This window comes from Lynx canadensis, chromosome D1 (assembly GCF_007474595.2).
Source record: "Lynx canadensis isolate LIC74 chromosome D1, mLynCan4.pri.v2, whole genome shotgun sequence".
Taxonomy (NCBI): domain Eukaryota; kingdom Metazoa; phylum Chordata; class Mammalia; order Carnivora; family Felidae; genus Lynx; species Lynx canadensis.
In genome coordinates, this window is record NC_044312.2 from 110,357,054 (window position 1) to 110,379,917 (window position 22,864).

General features: G+C 39.7%; 1 protein-coding gene across 3 annotated transcripts in view; it reads left to right on the forward strand.

Annotated features, from left to right (window-relative positions):
• Positions 1-22,864, forward strand: part of KDM2A (lysine demethylase 2A) — a 96,809-nt gene that overhangs the window by 54,096 nt on the left and 19,849 nt on the right. For all 3 annotated transcript variants that reach the window (XM_030330974.1, XM_030330973.1, XM_030330972.1), the window contains 6 exons: positions 8,532-8,670; positions 9,391-9,469; positions 9,917-9,963; positions 14,362-14,540; positions 20,917-21,023; positions 21,383-21,476. In XM_030330974.1, the coding sequence (XP_030186834.1) occupies positions 8,541-8,670; positions 9,391-9,469; positions 9,917-9,963; positions 14,362-14,540; positions 20,917-21,023; positions 21,383-21,476 (636 nt within the window). In that variant the 5' untranslated portion in view covers positions 8,532-8,540. The remainder of the gene's footprint in view (positions 1-8,531; positions 8,671-9,390; positions 9,470-9,916; positions 9,964-14,361; positions 14,541-20,916; positions 21,024-21,382; positions 21,477-22,864) is intronic.

Genomic DNA, 22,864 nt, shown 5'->3' on the forward strand with positions numbered 1-22,864 from the left:
AACTGGTAGGTACAAGGTAGTATCTCATTGTAGCTTTGATTTACATTGTCTTAATGACTAATAATGAACTCATGACTAATGATACTTCATGTGCTTACTGGCCAGTTATATATATTTGAGAGATAATTATTCAAACCCTTTTCCTGTTTTTTAATTTTTGTCTTTTTATTATTAAGTTGTAAGAGTTCTTTATATATTCTAGATATCCATCTAGATACAGATATGTATTCAGGATACTTATGAGACACATGATTTGCAAATATATTCTCCTATTCTGTAGTTTGATTTTATTTTTCTTGATAGTGTTTTTTGAAGCACAAAAAGTATTAATTTTGAGGAAGTTCAGTCAGTTTTGTTGTTCAGTTATTTTGATGTTATATCCAAGAAGCTATTGCCTAATCCAAATTCATGAATATTTACACATTTTCTGAAGACTTAGTTTTAGCCATTACATTTTAAGTCTTTGATCCATTTTTTTAAGTTCTTTAACTTCCCCTTCCTTCCTTTTTTCTTTTTCTTTTTTCTTTTCTTTTTCTTTCTCTTTCTCTCTTTCTCTTTCTTTCTCTCCTTCCTTCATTCCTTTCCTTCCTTTCCTTCCTTCCTTCTTCCCTTCCCTTCCATTTCTTTCCCTTCCTTCCTTCTTCCCTTCCGTTGCCTTCCCTTCCATCCCCTTCCTTCTTCCCGTCCCTTCCTTCTTCCCTTCCCTTCCTTATTCTCTTCCTTTCCTTCTTCCCTTCTCTTCCTTTTCCTTCCTCCCTTCCTTCCTTCCTTCCTTCCCTCCCTCCCTCCCTCCCTCCCTTCCTTCTTCCCTCCCCCTCCCCCTTCCATAGGCTTCATGCCCAGCATGGAGCCCAGTGCAGGGCTTGAGCTCACCACTGTGAGATCAAGACCTGAGCCAAGAGAGTGAGACATTTAATTCACTGAACCACCCAGGTACCCCCTTGTATGTCTTTTTCGTGCCTAATCGCCTTGGCTAGAACCTCTAATGCAGTGTTGAATAGAAGTGGAGAGCAGACATCCATGTCTTGTTGCTGATCTTAGGGAGAAAGTTCTCAGTCTTTTACCGTTAAGTGTGATATTAGCTGTGGGGTTTTGGTAGATGCCCTTTATTAGCTGAAGGAAGTTACCTTCTGTTCCTAATTTGCTGAATGTCTTTTATCATGAAAGGGTGCTGAATTTTGTCAAAGAGGATCACATCATTTTTGTCCTTCTTTCTATTACATTACTTTTGTAATAAAAATATTAAAGAAGTTAGGTATTGAAAGGAAGATGGTATGGGGAACATGAAAACCTTTCACTGGGGCGCCTGGGTGGCGCAGTCGGTTAAGCGTCCGACTTCAGCCAGGTCACAATCTCGCAGTCCGTGAGATCGAGCCCCGCGTCAGGCTCTGGGCTGATGGCTCAGAGCCTGGAGCCTATTTCCGATTCTGTGTCTCCCTCTCTCTCTGCCCCTCCCCCGTTCATGCTCTGTCTCTCTCTGTCCAGAATCCAAAAATTCTCTGTACAGAATCCAAAAATTTTTTTTCAACGTTTATTTATTTTTGGGACAGAGAGAGACAGAGCATGAACGGGGGAGGGGCAGAGAGAGAGGGAGACACAGAATCAGAAACAGGCTCCAGGCTCTGAGCCATTAGCCCAGAGCCTGACGCGGGGCTCGAACTCACGGACTGCGAGATCGTGACCTGGCTGAAATCGGACGCTTAACCGACTGCGCCACCCAGGCGCCCCTATGCAAACTTTTTAATTTAATGTTTATTTAAAAAAAAAATTTTTTTTTTACGTTTATTTATTTCTGAGACAGAGACAGAGCATGAGCGGGGGAGGGGCAGAGAGAGAGGGAGACACAGAATCCGAAGCAGACTCAGGCTCTGAGCTGTCAGCACAGAGCCCGACGCGGGGCTGAAACTCACAAACTGTGAGATCATGACCTGAGCCGAAGTCGGTCGCTCAACCGACTGAGCCACCCAGGCGCCCCTTTAATGTTTATTTTTGAAGGGGAGAGAGAGAGACAGAGAGACAGAGCATGAGCAGGGAAGGGGCAGAGAGAGAGGGAGGCACAATACAGAATCCAAAGTAGGCTCCAGGCTCTGAGCTGTCAGCACAGAGCCTTGTCTAGGGGCTCAAATTCACATAATTTCATGTGCTGATTTTTTTTTTTTTTTTTTTTGAGAGAAAGACAGAATCTTAGGCTCCACACTCAGTGGGGAGCCCACTGCAGGGCTTGATCCCATGACTGAAATCATGACCTGAGCCGAAATCAAGAATTGGATGTTTAACTGACTGAGGCACCTGGGCACCCCACATGTACTGATTTTTAAGCTTAGCATTTTATAAGCACTTTTCAGTGTTATTTGTTGTAATAAATGTGTTAATGGTCACATATTCACTAGAGTATATGTTAGCCTTGGATGGCTTAGCTGTTTTCCTATAGGACAAGTCTGGTTTTATCTGACCTTTAAAAATGATTTCTCTTTCTCACCTCGTTCCACTCCCCAGATATCTAAGAGAGGCAGATGGTTGCTGGCATTAGGGAATTCTCTGCTGTTTTACTTTTTTTTAATTTTTACTCTCTGTAAAAATTCTCTGCTGTTTTACTCTCTGCTGTCTTACTCTGCTGTTTTACTTTTTTTTTTATTTAAAAAATTTTTTTTCTTAACGTTTATTTATTATTGAGAGACAGAGAGAGAGAGAGAGAGCACGAGCATGGGAGGGGCAGAGAGAGGAGGAGACGCAGAATCCAAAGCAGGCTCCAGGCTCCGAGCTGTCAGCACAGAGCCCGATGCGAGGCTCAAACTCACAAACCGCGAGATCATGACCTGAGCCGAAGTCGGATGCTCAACCGACTGAGCCACCCAGGCGCCCTGCTGTTTTACTTTTTAAGTGTGTTGCATAAAGACATCTTAAGACAGTGCCCTTTCCATCATTCTTTTTTTTGCTACATGTTTAGAAAAGAGAATGCTGAAAGTTTCTATATAATGATTGATACCTGTTTGCATCTAGTCTTGCCTCATTATCTTTTTTTCACCTAATCATCTAGGGAAATGATTGTGTAATATTTATATCCATTGAGCTTGACTTACCTGTCGGTAATTGAGTTAATCTAAATATTCCATTTATGTAGCCATTTATATCATTTAATGTAGTTAATTACAACTTGACTGAGAGTGGTGAGTGTTAGGGCGTCTAGGTGGCTCAGTTGTTTGAGCATCTGACTTCAGTTCAGGTCATGGTCTCACAGTTCCTGAATCAAGCCCCATGTCAGGCTCTGCACTGTTAGCTTCGGAGCCTCTGTCTCCCTCCCTGTCTCTGCCCCTCCTTTGCTCGTGAGTTCACGTGTGCGCTCTCTCTCTCTCTCTCTCTGTCTCAAAAATAAGAGGGGTGAATATTTTTAAGGCAGTTTTAAAATTCTTTTTATTATTTGAATCCTGGAAAACATGAGTTTGCTATATAGTTTGGTCATCTAAATAGAATAAACAATGATTGGTTATTCATGACTACAGCTCACTATTGACCCTGGAAAGTACAAATTGCTTTTGAGTGAAAATGTGGTTGGAATAGATTTCAGTGTTCAGTTTGTACCTGCTATTTATTGTGACACCGAGTTCAGTGAGGGCTGGCATCTATGGGAGGCCAGTAACTTCCTCTGGGTTGCCTAAATTGCCTTCATGAAAAGCACCTAGAATAAAAAAAGCACAGCATGCTGGTAAACCATTTTGAATTATTTGGTAATGTTGGTGGGCTGGAGGGGATTGGTGGTTGCTTTCCTTAGCATTAAAGTGGCCTTGCCTTTTGGGTTTCACCTGTAGCAAATTGTGTAATTGCCTACTGATTTCCAGGCTTATTACAAGGACTGACTATGTTTTTATAGCACTAAGAAATTTGCTATAGATGTTTACTTTCACCAGGATTTACATTAAGACAAGGAATAGACAGAAAAACAGCAAACACCATTCTTGGCAGTATTAAAACTGATACAAATAATTTTTGCATTATTGCTGACTTCCCATTTACAACACTCAGAAAGAAAACAAGAATCCAAATTCATTTTTCTCTTGTCTTTTACGTGGCTTGGCTAGAGCAGATTTCCCTATATCCTTATATTCTCTATATTGAAAGTGTAAATGAAAGGAGTCTTCTTGAATATTGGAAGGAAGAAGCATATAAAAATGAAGGATGGGGGAACTTCTGGCTACCATGTTAGAAATTTTGGGGTAATCAGGGTGATTATGTCCTCCTTACTGAAGAAGAATCAGTAATGGTAGACCCAGGAAAGGTTGAAATTTGAAAATATGACTGGAATTTTTTTTTTACAAGTATATTAGAACTTACAGTGCAAATTAGTGCTTTCTAAATTTTGCAGGGGAGAAGGGGAAACTACATTAATTCTGATTGTATTGTCTTTGTTCTATGATACTTGGAATTCATATTTTGGACTTCTCTTCAAAGACACATAAATGAAGTACAGTAAGGAGGGGAGCTGAGGAGGGGCACCTGGGTGGCTCAGTCAGTTAAGCATCCCACTTTGGCTCAGGTCATGATCTCACAGTTTGAGTCCCGCCCCCGCATAAGGCTCTCTGCTGACAGCCTGGAGCCTGCTTCAGGTTCTGTGTCTCCCTCTCTCTCTGTGCCCCTCCCCTGCTTGCACTCTCTCTCAAAAATAAATAAACATTAAAAAAATTTAAAAAAAAAAAGAGGGGAGGGGAACTGAAGATATCTTATATGGAAGTAAACTCATGCAGTTCCTGTGCCCAAGAAGCTACTGTTGATAGCCAGTATTGATGACACTTGGCTAGGGGCTGTGCTGCCATCATGGGCAACTTCGCCAAGGCCACTTTTTTTTTTTTTTTTTAATGTTTATTTTCGAGAGAGAGCATGTGTGAGCGGGAAAGGGGCAGAGAGAGAGGGGGACAGAGGATCCGAAGCAGGCTCTGGGCTGACAGCAGCCGTGTAGGGCGCCAACTCAGGAACCACAAGATCATGACCTGAGCTGAAGTTGGATGCTTAACCAACTGAGCCACCCAGGCACCCAGCCAAGGCCACTTTTGATGCCATTTCCAAGATAAGACCTACACCTGTCTCAACCCTGACTTCTGGAAAGAGACTGTGTTCACCAAGTCTCCCTATCAGGAATTCACTGACATCTTGTAAAAGAGACCCACACCAGTCTCCATGCGGAGGACCCAGGCTTCAGCTGTGGCCACCACATAGTTTCATAGAAGAAAAATAAAGTTGATGAGTTTGAGCCCAGCGTCAGGCTCTCTGCTGTCAGAGCAGAGCCCACTTCTGATCTGTCTGGCTCTCTCTCTCTGCCTCTCCCCTGCTTGCATTCTCTCAGAAATAAAAAACGTTAAAACAAAAAATTTAAGGGGCACCTGGGTAGCTCAGTCAATTAAGCATCCAGCTTCGGCTCAGGTCATGATCTCACAGTTCATGTGGGTTTGTGCCCCATGTCAGGCTCTGTGCTGTCAACTCAGTGCCTGGAGCCTGCTTTGGATTCTGTCTCCCTCTCTCTCTGTCCCTCCCCTGCTCAAGCTCTGTCTCTCTCTCTCTCTCAAAAGTAAATAATACACATTTAAAAAAAATTTTTTTAATTAATTTAAAAAGGTGGGGGAGCACCTGGGTGGTTTGGTCAGTCAGTTAAGTATCTGACTCTTGATTTCTGCTCAGGTCTCAGGGTTTGTGGATTTGAACCCCAAGCCCCTGGCATTGGACTCTGCATTGACAGCAGGGAGCCTGCTTGGGATTTTCTCTCTGCCCCTCCCCTGCACTCCCATGAGTGTGTGTTCTCCTTGCCCCCCCCCCTTCTTTCTCAAAATAAATAAACTTTAAAAGTTTAAAAAACAAAACAAAACTTGTGTCAGAAACTGTCAGTGAAGGGTCACCTGAGTGGCTCAGTCGGTTAAGTGTCTGACTTTTGGTTGCGGCTCAGGTCATGGTCTCACAGCTCGTGAATCGGGCTCTGTGCTGACATTGTGGAGCCCACTTGGGATTCTCTCTCTCCCCACCCCACCCCACCCCCGCCCCTTCCCAGGTTGCTCTACCTGTCTCAAAAGAAATAAAAACAAAAAAAGAAATGTCGGTGAAAATAACCCCCTCTATCAAGGTACCTAAAAATATTTTGAGCAGTGATGGTATTATTGAAATAAGTGAAGCTTACCAAAATTAGGTCTTCTTTTGGCCTTTGAGCTGGGACTTATGGCAGCAAAGGTGGTAGGTAAAAGTATTATAAAGTTTTTGCCAAATATGGAAAAGATACCAGGTATCCCTCAGTATTTCTACCTAACATACTATTGGTATGCTGAATCTAGCTCTGCTCCAGTGTGTAACAGTCATTCTTACTTTCTTTAATTTTATTTCTTATGACTCGTTTCTGCCCCTTCACTGACCCCCATTCCCCAGGAGACCTTCCCCTAATATCTAACTTTAAATTCCAAGTTTGGTTGTTCTTAGTACCTCCTAGGGTAGGGCTACTTTATTAACCTTTGCCCTTACCACTTCCATACCAGTTGTCCCATGTGTATGTATGCAAGAAATTTCAGCAAAATTGGACACTAGCTAAATATACTAGAATGTGTTGCAGCATAAGCAACGTTATCAGTTTTTTTAAAATAGAGCTTATGAGCTATAATTCATATACTGTAAAGCTCACCAGTTTAAGTGTATATAATTCATTGGGTTTTTAGTATAGTCACAAGAGTTGTACAAATATCACCACTTGCTAATTCCAGAATATTTTCATGACTCTTGAAAGAAACCCATACCATTAATAGTCACTTCCTACTGCTCTCCCTAGCCCCTGGCAACTATTAATCTACTTTCTATCTGTATGGGTTTGCCTATTCTGGACATTTCATGTAAATAAAATTCTATGATCTGTGATGATGTGCTCTGTTGTGCTTGACTTCTTTCACTTAGCATAATATTTTCAGTATTCTTCCATGCTGTAGCTACATACCAGTATTTCATTCATTTTTATGGCCAAATATTATTCTATTGTGTAAATATACCACATTTTTTAATCCATTCATCAATCCGTTGACATTTGGGTTAATGCTGCTATGAACACCTGCGTACAAGTTTTTGTGTGGACATAGGATTTTAATTCTTTTGGATATGTACCTAGGAGTAGAATTACTGGGTCACAAGATGACTCCATATTTAATTTTTTGAGGAACTGCTGAACTGTTTTCCATGGATGCACCGTTTTACATTCCCACCAGCCGTGTATGAGGGTTCTAGTTTCTCTAGAGTCTCACCATCATTTGTTATTGTCCACCTTTTGATAGTAGCCATCCTAGTGGGTGTGAAGTGGTATCTCATGGTGGTTTTGATTTTCATTTCCCCTAATGACTAATGATATTGAGTATCTTTTCCTGTGTTCTTTGGCCATTTATATGTTTTCTTTTTCTAATTTATTTATTTAATTAATCCCTATACCCACCATGGGCCTTGAACTCATGACACCGAGATCAAGAGTTGCATGCTCTTCCAGCTGAGTCACCCAGGCATCCTTGTATAGTTTCTTTGGGGAGATATCCTTAAAGCTAAATATTGATGGTCTGCTATTTGGAATACTAAACTGTTTAGATTAACTTCTTTTATCTGATGTAAAGGAGTTTTTGTTTCATTAATTCAAATGTTTTAGCCTATTCTTGAAGATTGTTTTAGAAAACTAATGTAGATACAGGTTTCCCCTATGAAAACATTGTATTTTGTATCCTGACCTAAAATATCTATATACAGGCGCGCCTGGGTGGCTCAGTCGGTTGGGCGGCCGACTTCGGCTCAGGTCATGATCTCGCGGTCCGTGAGTTCGAGCCCCACATCGGGCTCTGTGCTGACAGCTCAGAGCCTGGAGCCTGTTTCGGATTCTGTGTCTCCCTCTCTCTGACCCTCCCTCATTCGTGCTCTGTCTCTCTATCTCAAAGATAAATAAACGTTAAAAAAAAATTAAAAATAAAAAATATCTATATACATATTGTCTCCAGTCTTTATTGGACTGTGAACACAATTTGGTCATATTTCTTTTTTTTTTTTTAATGTTTATTTATTCTTGAGAGGCAGAGACAGAGTGTGAGTGGGGGAGAGGCAGAGAGAGAAGGGGACACAGAATCTGAAGCAGGATCCAGGCTCTGAGCTGTCAGCACAGAGCCCGATGTGGGGCTTGAACTCACGAACCATGAGATCATGACCTGAGCCAAAGTCGGACACTTAACTGACTGAGCCACCCAGGCGCCCCGGTCATATTTCTATTGTAAATTTATATCTCTAGGTCCAAAGAGTTAGCAGAGGTAGAATTCACAAGTAGGGAACCAGTGGCCCATCAAAATTTTGTTATATTCTGTACATTCTGAGGATATTACCTGACCTTTAGTTGAGAGAAAGGTTTATAAGGCAAGGGAAATTGATGTTTCAGGTGTTATACCTGAAGTTGAAAGTACATAAAGTTGAAGCGTACATATGTTTGTGAGTACTTTTAGATAAGCATGAAAAAGTACATGATTTGATCCTTCTGTCCCTCTCTCCCCCAGCGTGGTACCATGCGACGACGCTATGAAGATGATGGCATTTCAGATGATGAAATTGAAGGGAAAAGAACTTTTGACTTGGAAGAGAAGCTCCACACCAACAAATATAATGCAAATTTTGTTACTTTTATGGAAGGAAAAGGTCAGTATCATTTTGGTTCCAGGGACCTGCAGTCCCTTGGTGTAGGAAGTTGTAGACTCTGGGAACCATGGGCTCAGTATCTGTGCAGCTAAAATATTGCCTATTGATGCTGTGATGCCGTTTAGTTTATCTTATTACACAATGCCATTCTTACACATGCACGTGCCCACACACACACACACACACACACACACACACCCTCATTTCCCTAGTTCTCCCACCTTGGGAGTCATTCTCTGTGACACAAGAAGAGAAGTGTTTTATTAGGGCCAGGAACATTGTTGGAATTTTTCCCTGAAGCCCTCTTCCTTCTCCTACCCCTTGTTTTAGGTTTAATTTAGAATAGTACACTAAAAACTTTTTTTTTTAATGTTTATTTATTTTTAAGAGAGAACACATGCAGGAGGGGCAGAGAGAAGGGGGAGAGAGAGAATCCCAAGCAGGCTCTGCCCTGTCAGTGCAGAGCCTGATGCAGGGTTCAATTCCAAGAACTGTGAGATCATGACCTGAGCTGGAGTCAGAGGCTGAACCAGCTGAGCCACCCGGGTGCGCCAACGAAGGATGCTTCTTTTGCGTGTATTGTCTCACAGAGCAAAACTATTTACACAGAAACAGCAAACACCATCTCCACCTTAATACTTAGGATCTATTTTATGGTCTTTTTATCTTTTTCCGGCTATACCTCTTGCCTTTCTAACAGTTGTTTTCTTATGGTGACAGATTTTAATGTAGAGTATATTCAGCGGGGTGGCTTAAGAGACCCTCTGATTTTCAAGAATTCGGATGGACTTGGAATAAAGTAAGTGTTCTCGGCCTGATTGGATATAGTTGTGAAATGGCCATATTACACCAGGGCTATAGACAATGCAGTATTGATAACCCAAAGCAGTAGATAATTAAAAATAATCCCCCATATAGTTTTAAAACCATGTATTTTTCTTCTTTTGTTACAAAAACAACTCATGGTTGTTAATAATTAAATGAAAAAATATAGGTGAGCTAAAAAGAAAATAAATCTCTTAAAAATGTATTACCCTGGGATAATAATCACTTGTTAACATTTTGTTTTATATTCTTTTTTATTATGTATATGTGAATATATAATCAAATTTAAAATATGTCATTAAATCTAAATATGAATGTGAATATGTATCTTAACTTAGGAGTTTTTAGTATGTTAATGAAGAACTCACACTGATTAGAGAAGGTGTGCTTCCATTTATACTTACAAGTGTTTGTTTCATAGGATGCCAGATCCAGACTTCACTGTGAATGATGTCAAAATGTGTGTGGGTAAGTAGTAATATGTGTGGCCGTTGCGCCTATGAGGCAAAGATTTAAGATTGGGATTGATTTCTAAATTTCTGACTGAGATTTAAGGCTTAGGAATGTTGAAGTACATATTTGATTGAAGTATATGCCTCTTGATAAAAACTACCATTTCATTGGCCACTGAGAATTTTCACAGAAAGAGTTACAAAAGTTGCTTCATTTAGTACACACCGGGCACAGAACTTTAAAACTTCTCCTTCTTCCCTACCTACCATTTTATCACTGTGTGCCCCTCCTTCTCTCCGTGAAAAGCCTGTTCCAGGTCATCTCACCCAGGAAAGTGACATTTTATATCTTTGAGACAAGAAGGAAGATTCATTCATATCTGTGATTCTCTTCCATTCTCCAAAAGCAGTAGAGAAATTTCCAGGATATTTTCACCAGTGCTACATTTGGTAACTTGACCAAGGTTTAAAACTTTGCAAACTGAAGCATGTGACTCTTGATCTCAGGGTTGTAGATTCAAGCCCCACTTTTGGAGGAGAGATTACTTAAATAAATATATATATAATAAAAACATATATAATGTATATTTATATATTTATAAATAAATTTATAATAAAAACATATATAATGTATATTTATATATTTTTATTATATATATATATATGTGTGTATATATATAATAGTAATAATAAACAAAAGCATTGTAAGCCGAGAAAGAGATATGTTAACATTTCTTTCAGTGACTGGTTGAGTTTTTAGTCTGATTTATATTCTGTTCAAAATTTAGGGGAAAAAAACAAATTGGATCAACCTAATTAAAGAAGAAAGCTTCCTGGTGTCAGTAAAGGTTCAGGTCAAATTTCTGCAGACCATTTGGTTTTCAGGGTAGCCCTGAGACTCACCAGGATCCTTTGGAATTCAGAATGGTTACAGTCTTATACACGTTAAAGCAGTAAAGTGGATTAAAACCTTTTGGACATGTTTCCAACAGGACATGAAGCAAAAAGTTTTTTCTGATGCTTTCCTCTCAACATTATAGCTTCTGTTAAGTTTTGTTCTCTATGTTAAAGTTCCAGTGCAATGTCTTGCTTTGGAAATTGACACTGCAGTACTATCTCCTAGCCACCGGAGGGCCCTTTTTAGACAGCTGGATAGCTCTTCTGTTTATCCAAGAGGTGAAAGTCACAGATAGCCCAGGTGAAGGAAAGTTCTCGAATTCCCTGGTTTTTTCACTCCTTCACTATTTCTGTGTTAGAGTCCAGCTGTCTGCCTGTCACTGGGTATTTCCTAATATCTAGTGCAATCTCTGGAGTATAGTAGGCACTCAGTAAATCTGTTGAGTGATTAAAATGCTTTCCCACTCTTCACAATGCAGGGCTCTCTCAGAGGACCTCAGAAAATCTTCTTGAGTACCTATAGGTCCATCACTGGACTTCTTTTCCTAACAGACCTCCAGGACAGTAATAAGTTTATTGTTGTTGTTGTTTATTTACATCCAAGTTAGCATATAGTGCAACAGTGATTTCAGGAGTAGATTCCTTAATGACCTGTACCCATTTTAGCCCATCCCCCCTCCCACAACCCCTCCAGCAACCCTCTGTTTGTTCTCTATATTTAAGAGTCTCATGTTTTGTCCCCCTCCCTGTTTTTGTATTATTTTTGCTTCCCTTCCCTTATGTTCATCTGTTTTGTATCTTAAATTCCACATGAGTGAAGCCATATATTTGTCTTTCTCTGACTAATTTGCTTAGCATAATACACTCTGGCTCCATCCACGTTGCAGTCTTGCAAATGGCAAGATTTCGTTCTTTTTGATTGCCAAGTAATACTCCGTTGTATGTATATACATCTTCTTTATCCATTCATCCATCGATGGACATTTGGACTTTTTCCATACTTTGGCTATTGTCAGTAGTGCTGCTGTAAACATTGGGGTGCATGTGCCCCTTCGAAACAGCACACCTGTATCCTTTGGATAGACACCTGGTAGTGTAATTGCTGGGTTGTAAGGTAGTTCTATTTTTGATGTTTTGAGGAACCCCCATACTGTTTCCAGAGTGGCTGCACCAGTTTGCATTCCCAACAGTGCATTCTTTCTCTGCATCCTCGTCAGCAGCTTTGATCTACATTTTTGAAGGAAAGCATTCACTTTTATTTTTTTACTTTTATTTTTTCAAATGTTTTTATTTTTGAGAGAGAAAGAGACAGAGAATGAGCTGGGGGGAGGCAGAGAGCGAGGGAGACACAGAATCCAAAGCAGGCTCCAGGCTCTGAGCTGTCAGCACAGAGCCTGATGTGGGGCTCCAACTCACAAACCATGAGATCTTGACCTGAGCCGAAGTCAGACACTCAACCAACTGAGCCACCCAGGCACCCCTGTTTTTTTAAACAGTTGTGCTAAAATACAAGTAACATAAAATTTACCATTATAATAATTTTTAAAGTATATATTTCAGTGGCATTAAATTTATTCACAGTGTGCAACCATCACCAGTTTCTAGTTCAGAACGTTTTCATCACCTGTATCTTTAGATATTTACCTAGGAGTGAAGTTGTTGGGTCACATGGTCATTCTGTGTTTAATTTATTGAGGAACCACCAAACTGTTTTCCACAGCAGCTGCACCACTTTACATTATTCCCAGCAAAGTCTTGAGGGTTCCAGTTTTTCTGCATCCTTGCCAGCACTTGTTATTTTCCTTTTTTTTTTTTTTTTTTAATTTATGGCTATCATAGTGGGTGTGAAATGGTATTACAAGACAATTTTGGTTTATCATTAGCATTTTCTTCCAAAATATAAAGGGTAGGTTTGCTTTATTGCCTTATATTATGAGTTATATCTTATGTGTATTCTGCCATGTCTCCTTTATTATGGCCATATTCTAGTCCTCCTGACTATTATCTCATATCTCTGACTAGACTGTAAACGTCTTAGAGGCAGGGGACCAGGTCTTGATACTAGTTGTTATATCCACGAAGTCCAGGTATATAGTAGATGTTTGCTAGTTTCTTACAAATTGGACAATATTCTTTTTTTTTTTTTAATTTTTTTTAACGTTTATTTATTTTTGAGACAGAGACAGAGCATGAACGGGGGAGGGTCAGAGAGAGAGGGAGACACAGAATCCGAAGCAGGCTCCAGTCTCTGAGCTGTCAGCACAGAGCCCGACGCGGGGCTCAAACCCACAAACCGTGAGATCATGACCTGAGCCGAAGTCAGTTGCTTAACTGACGGAGCCACCCAGGCGCTCCTGAACAATATTCTTAATATCAGCAGCTTTTTATTCTCTTTCCTTTTCTTGACCACTATTATTTTAACTTTTTTAGCTGTCTTGCCTCTCCATATTGTCTCTTATGCTGCTGCTTCTGCTTGGAATTCTCTGTTGAATCTTTCTTGTTGAAATTCTATTTATTTTTCAAGGCCTAACTCAAAAGTCTCTTCTTCACCTTCTTTTCCTAAAAGGCTTCTCTGGTCAGTCCAATGTTACAAAAATAATAAAAATAATAATTTTTCTTTTATTTTTACTACTGTTTCATTGACACCTACTTTGTGTTAAATATTTTCCTTCACAGCGGCCTCCAAGGTAATATTATTCCCAAGTTAAAGAAGAAGATATTAAGGTTCAGAGAAGTTAAATAGCTTTCCCAACTATTATTAGAGCTGAAATTTAAACTTAGGTATCTTTGGCTTTAATTAGGCTATTGTTTTTCCTCCCTACTAATTTATGCATTCTCCTTTTTGTTGTAGTTGTTATAGTTGGTTGAGAATCTGATACAGATCTTTGTGTCCCTCATGGTGGCTTTATCAGTCAGTAAATATTTGTGAAATGAATGAAAAGGGAGGTTTATATTAGAAATGCTTAACAGGTTTTGGAAATAACCCATTTAAACAGAAGAATGGACAGATTCAGAATGAATCTAGTACTCACTATATCACTGTATAGTGGATCAAAGTATAGGATAGATAAGATCCTTAAAACTGCATCAAAGCAGTGTAGCTCAGTGGGTAAGAGCATTAACTCTGGAGTTGGTGTAGAGTTCTGGGATTCTTGTCCTGCCTTGTCCTGCAAGTTACCTAACACCTATTTTCTCATCTATGAAATGGTGATTAGTACTTACCATTTAGAATTGTTAGGGTTGAGTAAGATATTGAATATAGGATTTGTTACGTGACCATATAGAAATATGCCATAGGGAATCGCTTTTTTATATTAACCTGTTGTGTTTCCCATTCTCTGTGGTTTGATTTTCTGTTGATTTATCCACCTTGAGTGACAGCTCTCTCCTTGCTTATTACTGAATACCCTGAATAAAGAAAGGATACTTTGTTTCCTTCTACTTGTATTTTATATTCTTAATATATTTGAGGATAATAGCGGCTCAGTAGAGATGATTGATACATCTTTCGTGGCAGGGAGTCGTCGCATGGTGGATGTCATGGACGTGAACACACAGAAAGGCATTGAAATGACCATGGCTCAGTGGACACGCTACTATGAGACCCCAGAGGAGGAGCGAGAAAAACTCTATAATGTCATCAGCCTAGAGTTCAGCCACACCAGGCTGGAGAATATGGTGCAGAGGCCCTCCACGGTTAGTCTGATCATTTTTTCCACATTGTCATTGTCACCAAGAGAGTTGTTTATATACTGGGAGAATTTATAACTTTTTTTTTAATGTTTATTTATTAGAGTCAGTGGAGGGCGGGGCAGAGAGAGAGACAGAGAGGATCCCAAGCAGGCTCCGTGCTGTGAGCACACAGCTTGACTCCATGCTTGATACATGAACCATGAGATCATGACCTGAGCTGAAATCAAGAGTTGGACGCTTAACCAACTGAGTCACTCAGGTGCCCCCTAATCATTCTTTTAAAATCAAGATCTCAGCCTGGGTGGCTGTCATTTAAGCTTCTTGCTCTTGATTTTGGCTCAGGTCATGATCTCACTGTTTGTGAGATTGAACCCCACATCACGCTACACACTGACAGCACAGAGCCAGCTTGGGATTCTCTCCCTCTCTCTGTCCCTTTCCTGCTCTCTCTGATCCTCCCCCTGCTCTCTATCCCACACCCCAAAATAAAAAATAAACATTTAAAAATAAATAAAGTCAAGATCTCAGTGTTTTATTCTATCTCCATTTAATTATCCTAATTGCATCAAAATTATGATAATTGCTTCTAATACTGTTATTTTATATATACACCTACATTCAGCTTACCAGTAAGATGCATTGTTATTATCACTAAGACATTGATATGTACAGACCAACAGGAAAATGTTCTTAGTATTTTACTATTATTACCTGAAGAGACCATGTAATTTTTTGTCATTGCTTCTTGTTACTGGAGATGGCTACAGCTAAGTACAGAATTTCTTATTAAGGGGCGCCTGGGTGGCTCAGTCGGTTAAGCATCCGACTTCGGCTCAGGTCATGATCTCACGGTTCAGGAGTTTGAGCCTCACGTTGGGCTCTGTGCTGACAGCTTGGAGCCTGGAAACTGCTTCGGATTCTGTGTCTCCTTTTCTCTCTGCCCCTCCCCCACTCACACTCTGTCTCTCTCTCAAAAATAAATAGAGATTAAAAAAAATTTTTTTTAATTTCTTAAGAAAACTTTTATCTCCTTAGAATGATAAAAATCTTTTTATATTATAATTTGTTTGGTCATGTGGAAATATAGGAAGACAGTTAGAGTTTAGTCTTGTTATTAGCCAAACATGGTGCACTTAATAAATAAAGAATATAGGGCACCTGGCTGGCTCAGTTGGTAGAGTATGCAACTCTTGATCTTGGGGTCATGAGTTCAAGCCCCACATTGAGCATATAGAGCCTACTTTAAAGAAAAAGTTTTTTTAATGTACAGTTCAGTGCATTAAAATAATAAGAGAGGGATGTAATAATCACAATAACATTGTTTATAAATTGTTTTTAATATTGCTTATAAAAATTAACACTTAATATTTTTAGAATTTCAACTTAAAAATAAAGTGATTATAGCTATAAAAGTCACACATTCATACTTTTCTGTTCTTAAAATTTAGAACTATGTCATTCACACATGAAGCCTTTTTTGTAACATTCTTAATTTATTCACTTTTGTTCCTAGCTTTAATGATAAAAATCCATCATTATATAACAGAAAAATAATAGACCTAAATGGAGGAGTGGAACTATGGAAGGGCTCAGAAAAGGAAATTTTCTGGAGGACACAGAATAATGCACCAATATTTTTTAGGGACCTAAAACATGACTGGAAAGATTGAGCTATTACCAAGGTCACTTCCTGAAAGCGGGAAAGCTTTTGATAACTTGCTATGTAAGCAATAATATGCTTATTCTGCTGGGGTATTATTTATTTATTTACTGGAGTATTTTTCCCCACAGTGTATCCTTCCATTTATTTAGGTATTTTCTAACATATCTCAGTAATGCTTTTTTATTTTTATTTTTTATTATTCTTCTTTTTAAATATTTATTTATTTTTGAGAGACAAATTGTGAGCAGAGGAGGGGCAGAGATTGAGAGGGAGACACAGAATCCAAAGGCTTCAGGCTCTGAACTGTCAGCACAGAGCCTAACATGGGGCTCAAACCCACAAACCGCAAAATCATAACCTGAGCCAAAGGTGGATGCTTAACCAACTGAGCCACCTAGTCGCCCCAATAATGCTTTTTTAAAAACCAACTTTATTGAGGTATAATTGACATAAAATATACTCATTTTAAGTATACATTTCAATGAGTTTGAGCAAATATACTTATTCTTGTAATCTTTCACATAAACCACATAATCTCTTATTCTCTGTGACATTCACACCTTCAGAGTTAGCGTATTATTGGTTCAAGTGCCCACCACGTGCTGAGCACTATGCTAGGTGCTAGAGGACCTGTGGAAGATAAGGTCATTGTCATTCTCACAGTGCTTAAAGTCTCACGGGGAAGAAAGACCAGAGAATAGACATTTCTATAAGCCACACTAATGGTAAGTGCTTCATAAGTGAATAAATATAGAGTGTGGTGGGGGCAAGAAGAAGGACCCCCCCTAACCTAAACTGGATGAGAATTAGGGGAAACTCTTTGGAGGAAGTGATATCTAAGCTTGACGTGAAAGAAATGAGGCAAAGGGAATGAAAACCAGAATTCCAGGCAGAAGAAGTAGTATGTGTAAAAGTAGGTGCAGTGGAAGAGGAAGGTGGGCAACCTTTAGGTGCCTCTTGGGGTGTTAGCATAAAATGGGATTTTCTGATAAGGAGAGAGATTGTTTTCTGCTGTCATTCCAGCAGTACCTGAGAGGTAGCTGGAAAGTAACATATACAATGTGCAGATTTGTTTGGTGGTGGGAAAATCAGTTCATGTAAGGCTGTGAGCCTTTTTTTGTGCAGCATATGAATAGATTAGGTCCTGGGTATTGGACTTCTTACCAGTTTGGCCCTAGTATTGATGCAGAACAGGTAGAAACTGGTGATTACCCCTTCTGGAGACTTGCTCTCACATGGATCGGGCCATTTAGTAAAAGGCCTACCCAGAGCCTAAAGATTAACCGAAGGAAAAAAGTATGAGTCCCATACCACAAGACGATACCTAATAATACCAAAAAATGAGAGGCCAGAATGAGTGACTCAGTGCTGCAGGTGAGAAATTCTGGCCAAAGAAATTCAGCTTTCTCTGAATGAAAATTGAGAAAAAAATACCCATGTGTTCTTAACCCTTCTTTTCCCCATCCAGACATAAGAGCTTATACTGTCTTGAGCAAGTACAGTTATTCATTATTCTGTTAAAGTGTTAGCAGAGGAGAGGACCATGAGATAGAAGGTGCTGACCACTACATTAAGAGAACAGAAAGTAGATTTTGTTTGAGGGAAAGGAAGGAAGTTGGAGTTCATTCAGTGTTTGAGACCCAGTGGATGCTTGGTTAAAACTACTGGCTCCCTGAGCAGAAATCTTTGAAGTGCAGCCACAAGTTAACTTCATGGTTGCTCTCAACTTGCATGTCATTGGTGATCCCTTCCAGCCTTGCTCCCACGGTTTCCTAGACACCTGCCTCATATCATTATGCACAGATTGTATGCATTTGTCCAGATCTATATTGTCAGGGAAATAAATTATTAAATACAGGTATTGTTGTAAAGCTTACTGTATACGTATGTTTTATAGCCTTAAGTTAGATTATTTGTAGTGTCAGTACTGTACTGGACTCATGTTTTGGCTCACATTTTATCTACCTGAGACTGTTTCTTGGAGGTCAGTGGTTGGGTAATGCACACATTTGAAGGTAGAGGACATGTTATAGTTGAGTGTAAAGTGCAGATACGTTCATATTGCTTTCACTTCTTTCAACACATAGAATTTAAAATAGATTACCAAATATAAAAGATCTGTATGCTGAAAACTATAGAAAAAGATCTGTATGCTGAAAACTATAGAAAACTTACAAAGGAAATTGAATAAGACACAAAGAAATGGAAAAACATTCCATGCTCGTGGATTGGAAGAACAAATATTGTTAAAATGTCAATACTACCCAAAGCACTCTACATATTCATTGCAATCCCAATCAAAATTGCACCAGCATTCTTCTCAAAGCTAGAACAAACAATCCTAAAATTTGTGTGGAACCACAAAAGACCCCGGATAGCCAAAGTTATGTTGAAAAAGAAAACCAAAGTGGGAGGCATCACAACCCTGGACTTTAGCCTCTACTACAAGGCTGTAATCATCAAGACAGTATGGTACTGGCACAAGAACACATAGACCAATGGGATAGAATAGAGAACCCGGAATTGGACCCACAGACATATGGCCAACCAGTCTTTGACAAAGCAGGAAAGAGTATCCAGTGGAAAAAAGACAGTCTCTTTAGCAAATGGTGCTGGGAGAACTGGACAGCAACATGCAGAAGAATGAAACTGGACCAGTTGCTTACACCATACACAAAAATAAACTCAAAATGGATGAAAGACCTAAATGTAAGACAGGAAACCATCAAAACCCCAGAGGAGAAAACAGGCAACAACCTCTTTGACCTCAGCTGCAGCAATTTCTTGCTTGACACATCTCCAAAGGCAAGGGAAATAAAAGCAAAACAAACTGTTGGGACCTCATCAAGCTAAAAAGCTTCTGCACTACAAATGAAGCAATCAACAAAAGTAAAAGGCAACCAATGGAATGGGAGAAGATATTTGCAAATGACATATCGGATAAAGGGTTAGTATCCAAAATCTGTAAAGAATGTACCAAACTCAACACCCAAAAAACAAGTAGTCCCGTGAAGAAATGGGCAGAAGACATGAATAGACACTTTCCCTAAGAAGACATCCAAATGGCCAACAGATGCATGAAAAGAGGCTCAACATCACTCATCATTAGGGAAATGCAAATCACAACCACATTGAGATACCACCTCACACCGGTCAGAGTGACTAACATTAACAACTCAGGAAACAACAGATGTTGGCAAGGATGTGGAGAAACAGGAACCCTCTTGCACTGTTGGTGGGAATGCAAACTGGTACAGCCGCCCTGGAAAACAGTGTGGAGATTCCTCAAAATATTAAGAATAGAACTACCCTACGACCCAACAATAGTGCTACTTGGAATTTATCCAAAAGATACAGGAGTCCTGATTCATAGGGGCACATGTACCCCAATGTTTATAGAAGTGCTTTCAACAATGGCCAAATTATGGAAAGAGCCCAAATGTACATCAACTGATGAATGGATAAAGAAGATGTGGTTTATACGTACAATGGAATACTATTTGGCAATGAGAAAGAATGAAATCCTGCCATTTGCAACAACGTGGATGGAACTGGAGGGTATTATGCTAAGTGAAATAAGCCAGTCAAAGAAAGACAAATATCATATGTTTTCACTCATATGTGGAACTTGAGAAACTTAACAGAAGACCTTGGAGGAAGGGAAGGGGAAGAAATAGTTTTAAACAGAGAGGGAGGCAAACCATAAAAGACTCTTAAATACAGAGAACAAACCGTGGGTTGATAGGGGGTGTGGGAGGGGGAAAATGGGTGATGAATATTGAAGAGGGCACTTGTTGGTATGAGCACTGGGCATTGTATGTAAGTGATGAATCACAGGATTCTACCCCCGAAACCAAGAGTATACACTATGTGTTAGCTAACTTGACAATAAATTATATATGTTTTAAAAAATACAGAATTATACATTTAGCCACATGTATTTTTAATGACCAAGTATTATGTTCATGTAGTTAGTGATAATAAAAACCAAGTGATGAAAGATGGAAAATAAAGGTGAAATGAAAATGAAATAAAAAATAGATTACTAAATTCTGCTAACATTATCTCAAGAAATTTTAACATGTATTTACATGTAATCCTCACAATATCCCTTGGAGTTAATTATCCTCATTTTAGAAATGAGTTCCAGGGACTTGCATGTGATCTTGAGAAAACATGACAGACCTGGAACTTCTGATTCCTAACCTAGTAGATTCTACATTGTTCATGTAGGGCTACAAATCCCTATTGGATTTGTTTCTTTTTCTCCTCCTCCTCCTCCTCCTCCTCCTCCTCCTCCTCCTCCTTTTAAAACTTTGGATGTCTTAGCTGCTCTAACACTTCACTGTGTTACATCTCTGGTAAGTTTAGAAGTACCATCCAGACAGCACCTTTGATTGAATTAGAAAAATACAGTTGATTATACCAGTATTGACACAGAGGGGATACTACTGTGTTATTTAATGACTTCATTTTCATTAGTGCTATCTTTGTGGTGTTGACGGGTCCATTAGCCTTTATTCTCATTGAAAAATTATTTCTAGAAGGTTTGCCTGTCGACCCTAAGATTCACCAACAGATTGTTTTATTTTGTTTATAATTAAATTATAGTTTTTTAGTGTGTATTTTGAGAAATTCTGTTTTTCTGGACTTTAAAGTTCTCTTTAATCCCAGTCCTTCCATTGAATCCTAAATGTTTCCTTCTCCTTTTTAAAGGTGGATTTCATTGACTGGGTAGACAACATGTGGCCGAGGCATTTGAAGGAAAGTCAGACTGAATCAACAAATGCCATCTTGGAGATGCAGTACCCCAAAGTGCAGAAGTAAGTGGCTTTCCCTGCATTTCCTCAGGTGCATCACCGGGAAACCAGAGTGATTGCAAGGAATGGTTCCTCCCTTTGGAGCCTTGGTCTGTGTCCTAAATGATCAAAAAGATGAATTCTTTAAACAGATTTTACAGTTTCAGAGGGAAGAGTATATATAACGGTGTCATAACCCACAATTACATAGTTTAAAGAAAATGTGTCGTTCTGGTAACATGATGACACAGTTGTGCTCCTCTTACTGACTGGGAATTGATTATGTGGAAGGTGGGGTGCACAAGGGGAGAGTGTGGTATTGTGGTGGGCATGCTCTCTTTTTCTCATCGGTGCACTAATGGCTGCTGTTTTTTTTGGGTCAGGTACTGTCTGATGAGTGTTCGAGGCTGCTATACTGACTTCCATGTGGACTTTGGTGGTACCTCTGTTTGGTATCACATCCATCAAGGGGGAAAGGTACGGTCATAGTTGGGATGGGGGTTGGAATCTGAAGCTGGTTATATGTCTCTGCTTCAGTTCATGCATGCCTAATATACCTAGAAATGAATCTGCTAGGAAATTGTCCCCTATTCTAGAGAGAAACGTTGATTACGTTGACCCTTTTGGCTTGACTTCAGTAGGAATTCGTATTCTTCTAGTCTGCTGTCATAATACCAATATTTGCATAGTACTTAGTAAACCTCAGCAGCCTTATTTTTAGATTCCCAAGGCAGAATTCTCCACATGAAGACAAGAAAGTGGTTTTAGGAAGACAAGACAATTTCTCTACGTGGAAGTGTAATAAAGTAGTAGATGGCAACACAAATTTTGTATAGATTCAGGATGAAATCAGCAAATTAGAATCCAAACCACCTTTCCCTATTTTGAAGGCATTGATCTGAAATGTGGCCAGAGGAAGCCTTTAAGTCCTCCCTAAGGATGTGAATAGATTTTGAAAGATTATTCTCATTCGTAAAGAACTGTATTCCAGCTTGTCAGATTGTTTCTGAATGCTGTGTGAGAATGGAAATCTGGGATTAATGTTGGAGGTTTGTAGTATTACGCTCTTATTATTAGTTACCCTTTTTTCCCTTGCTAGAAGTAGATGCGTTTGTGAGAGAAGTAGAACTGGAATGAAAACACATAATGCTTTTAAAATGTGAGGTCCTGGGGCGCCTGGGTGGCGCAGTCGGTTAAGCGTCCGACTTCAGCCAGGTCACGATCTCGCGGTCCGTGAGTTCGAGCCCCGCGTCAGGCTCTGGGCTGATGGCTCAGAGCCTGGAGCCTGTTTCCGATTCTGTGTCTCCCTCTCTCTCTGCCCCTTCCCCGTTCATGCTCTGTCTCTCTCTGTCCCAAAAATAAATAAATGTTGAAAAAAAAAATTTTTTAAAAAAAAATGTGAGGTCCTAATTTAGAACAACTATACCTCCAAATCCAAAGTCATTTTGTTTGCTTTGGATCCATTTCAATGGTATCTCAAGTTTTGTCCTTTTGGTCTTGGTTACTACCCTAGAACAAAGTAAGCTAGGCCTGTCTCTAGAAGATATTGTACCTACTGTATTTCTTAGGACTGTAGAGGCCAGACAGCCAGGGGCAAGTAAGGGACCTCCTAGGTAACAAACTGAATGTCCCTCTTCTCCCTGAGTCCTGGATGGGTTCTGGGTTCTACAGTCAAACTCCAGGGAAGCCCTAAAGCCATTTCATCAAGTGAAGGACAGAAAATATCTGCTTCCTTGGGGCCTCTAGAATTTCCCAAATGGTCAGGTTCTGTAGGCTAGGAGGACTGCTTGCTGCTCTTCTGCCTGTTGGCCTTAACTTTGTACCTGTTTATCAGTTGAGGGAGACGACTGGGTCATGTCAATGGC